Genomic DNA, 3,668 nt, shown 5'->3' on the forward strand with positions numbered 1-3,668 from the left:
ATGGATGCTTATTCGGGATATAACCAAATCCCCATGTATGGGCCAGATCAGGAGCACACCTCCTTCATTACTGATCGGGGCCTCTACTGTTACATCGGGATGCCCTTCGGGCTCCTTAACGCTGGGGTAACATATCAAAGGTTGGTGAACAAGATGTTCAAACACCAGTTGGGAAAAACCATGGAGGCCTACGTAGATGATATGCTTGTGAGGTCAAAGGAAGCAAAAGATCATGTCCTCCACCTAGCAGAAATGTTCCAGATCCTAAGGGAGTACAGAATGAAGCTCAACCCACAGAAATGTGTGTTTGGGGTCGAATCGGGGAAGTTTTTGGGATTTATTGTCAACCATAGAGGCATTGTTGCCAACCCCGCCAAGATACGAGCCCTACTTGAGATGAGATCCCCTCGACGGGTGAAGGATGTTCAACGGGGCGAGTGGCTGCCCTAAACCGCTTCGTCTCAAAGTCCTCCGATAAATGCCAGGAGTTTTTCAAAGTAATTAAAGGAGTGAGGAGGAATTTTGAATGGACAGAATAATGTGAGAAAGCCTTTCAGAACATAAAGAAGCATCTCAGCAGCCCTCCAATGTTGTCTAACCCAAAGGCAGGTGAAACTCTGGTCCTATACTTGGCCGTCTCTGACTTTACAGTAAGTGCGATATTGGTCCGAGAGGAGGATGGTATCCAGCTCCCGGTGTATTATGTGAGTAAAAGGCTAGCCGACGCCGAGACTCGGTACACAAGCCTCGAAAAATTAGCATATGCTCTGATCCTGGCCTCCCGAAAGCTCAGGCCCTATTTTCAGGCGCACAAGATAGAAGTGCGAATCTCCTACCCCCTCAGACAAGTGATGCACAAACCAGAGTCTTCTGGTCAAATATTAAAGTGGACAGTTGAGCTTGGCCAATTTGAGGTGGATTATAAGCCAAGGACCGCAATCAAAGGCCAAGACCTGGCCGATTTTATGCTAGAATTTCCTCCACATCAAGAAGTGGAGCCGGGAGCCCTTGTTGTCATACCTAGCACAGAAGAAGTTGGGCTGGAGAGCCAAAATAATGCCCCATGGTGGAGCCTATTTGTGGATGAAGCCTCTAATGGTGATGGAGCAGGAGCCGAAATTGAGCTAATCAGTCCTGAGGTGCACAAGATCAGATGTGCTACCCATCTGGCCTTTCATGCAACCAACAATGATGCTGAATATGAGGCCCTGATCAACGGTCTCAAGCTAGCTCTAGAAATGAAGGTGGAGAATTTGAATGTGTTTAGTGGCTCCGTGATCGTGGTCTATCAGATAAACGGGTGGTATCAAGCTAAAGGGCCAAGAACAGAGCTTTACTTGAAGAGTGCGCAGAGGATAATCGCAAGGTTCAACGAGGTGAGGCTGGAACTAATCCCGCGCGGGCAGAATGAAGGCGTGGACGAGCTAGCTAAACTCAGCTCGCGTCGCGAGGCCACCCTGCTAGGGGTCGTGCCCCTTGATATACAGAGGCAGCCTAGTGTGCCCGAGCATGAGGTGGGCAGCCTCAGTAATAACCTCGGCCCTACGTGGATGGAACCTATCTTAGCCTACATAAAAGATGGTTCACTTCCGGATGAAAAGAATGAGGCAATGAGGATAAAATACAAAGTAGCACGCTACGTGATATACGATGGGGTCTTATATAGAATAGGGTACATCATGCCCCTCCTCAAGTGCATAGATAGGGATGAGTGCAATTATATTCTAAGGGAAGTACACGAGGGTATTTGCGGCAATCACTCGGGGGGTAGCTCTCTAGCTCAGAAAATCCTCCGTCAAGGTTACTATTGGCCAACAATAAAAAAAGATGCCTTAGAATTCTCCCGAGCCTGTGATAAGTATCAACGATATGCCAATTGTTTTAACAACCCTATGGCTCCCCTAACATCCCTCATGAGCCCTTAGCCCTTCGCTATGTGGGGGATTGATCTGATTGGAGAACTCCCGAAGGCCAAGGGAGGTGTCAAGTATGCAGTGGTTGCGGTAGATTACTTCACTAAGTGGGCAAAGGCCGAGCCTCTAGCCACTATCACAGTAAAAAAACTCAAGGAATTTGTGCACAGGACTATTGTGTGCCACTATGGCATCCCTTACAAGTTGAAATCTGACAACGAGAAACAGTTCGATAGCAAGGAAATGTGGGAATTTTGTGAGCAGCTGGGGATTCAGAAGAGTTTTAGTGCGGTTTGCCACCCCCAAAGTAACGGGAAGACAGAGGCTATTAACAAGAACATTAAGCCCATCCTGAAGGCAAAGCTAGAAGAGAAAAAAGGAACATGTCTAGAAGAGCTCGCCCATGTCCTATGGTCTTACAACACGACACCCCGAACTACAACTGGAGAGACCCCTTTTTCTCTAGTGTATGGGTATAAAGCTATGGTGCCCGTTGAAGTGGGGGAAGGATCTTTTCGGAGGTACAACTATGACTCAGAGACAAATGAGGTCAACCATAGGCTCTACTTAGACATGATCGAAGAAACTCAGGAAGATACTCAGATCAGGGTAGTAGCATATCAGCAGAGGACAGCTAGGCACTACAACCGTAAGGTTAGAGCCCGGATGTTCAAGGTGGGGGATTTGGTTCTGCGCCGGGTCATGCCAAACACCAAGGTGGTGAGTCACGAAGTCTTTGGAGCGAATTGGAAAGGCCCTTACAAGTTAAAGTCGGTACTCTGGGAGGGAACCTACCACCTCAATGATATGCAAGACATATTGATCCCGAGAGCCTGGAACGCGGAACACCTCCGCAAATATAATCAGTAATATTATTCTTTTCAGACTTAGTACTATCTTACAATACTCCTAAGTCTCGGGGGTAGTGCCATATAGGTGCCTCTCTGAGACCACAAATATGTACTCCTTTCACTTTCCATTATCTATGAATGAACGATTGATATCTATTTTGTGCACTTGATATTTTAACTTCTGTTAATAGATTAAATACCCAGCAGGGGATCCCATCCTTAGGAACCCATGCGACGACAGAACGGTCATTTTATTAACATGTTAAAATCACAAGTCAGGCCGGGCCCCGGCCCGCTTGGCAACAAGTATAGGAAACGAGCTGGGCCACGACCCGCTTAGAAAGATATGAGCACGAAGCAGATAAAAGATGAAGATAAAAAGAGGTATAGGCCCGCGATGCGAGCCCATATCCCGGCTCACATGACTATAAATGCGACCCAGGGAGCCCAGCCCTCCATCAAGCATGGCCCGGGTCGAACTATGCGAAGAGAGGATACTTGAGCAAGTGGCGAGCCTATGTGCCCGGCTCCCCAGTACAAGAACGCGTGCAAAACTTGTGAGTTAGTAATGATGCGAGCCTGTTTCGCTTAGCATTCTTTGTTAATTTTGTTTGATTGAACAAATCACACGAGCTGATTAATTAGGCTCGCTGTGAACGTGTAACGCCCGCCATACGCGACCAGGGTTATGATAACTTTTGGTCAGTAGGGGCATGGTAAGTTTACACGAGATAAAGTAAACCAGCTAGCATAGTAAAGAGGAATGTGGGCATAAAAGACTTGAGATTTTATACAGACAAAAGGTAAATAAGTTATGCCCCAAGGCGGAATACTTTAAATACAAATGCGAGGCGAGATAAGTGCCCGCTTACCCAGCCAAAAGTCTAGTTCTAAAATAAAATTA

At 47.0% G+C, this 3,668-nt stretch overlaps 1 protein-coding gene across 1 annotated transcript; it reads left to right on the top strand.

The window, feature by feature from the left end:
* Positions 1-587: 587 nt before the first annotated feature.
* Positions 588-1,925, top strand: LOC141660988 (uncharacterized). The gene has a single exon (XM_074467967.1). It carries the CDS (start codon positions 588-590, stop codon positions 1,923-1,925), a length of 1,338 nt encoding a protein of 445 aa, XP_074324068.1.
* Positions 1,926-3,668: the final 1,743 nt, after the last annotated feature.

Source organism: Apium graveolens, chromosome 5 (genome assembly GCF_009905375.1).
Source record: "Apium graveolens cultivar Ventura chromosome 5, ASM990537v1, whole genome shotgun sequence".
In the NCBI taxonomy this organism is placed as follows: Eukaryota; Viridiplantae; Streptophyta; class Magnoliopsida; order Apiales; family Apiaceae; genus Apium; species Apium graveolens.

Bases quoted from the DNA above. Each gene is read 5' to 3' on its own strand.
- LOC141660988 (XM_074467967.1), top strand. From the start codon at position 588: ATGTTGTCTAACCCAAAGGCAGGTGAAACTCTGGTCCTATACTTGGCC.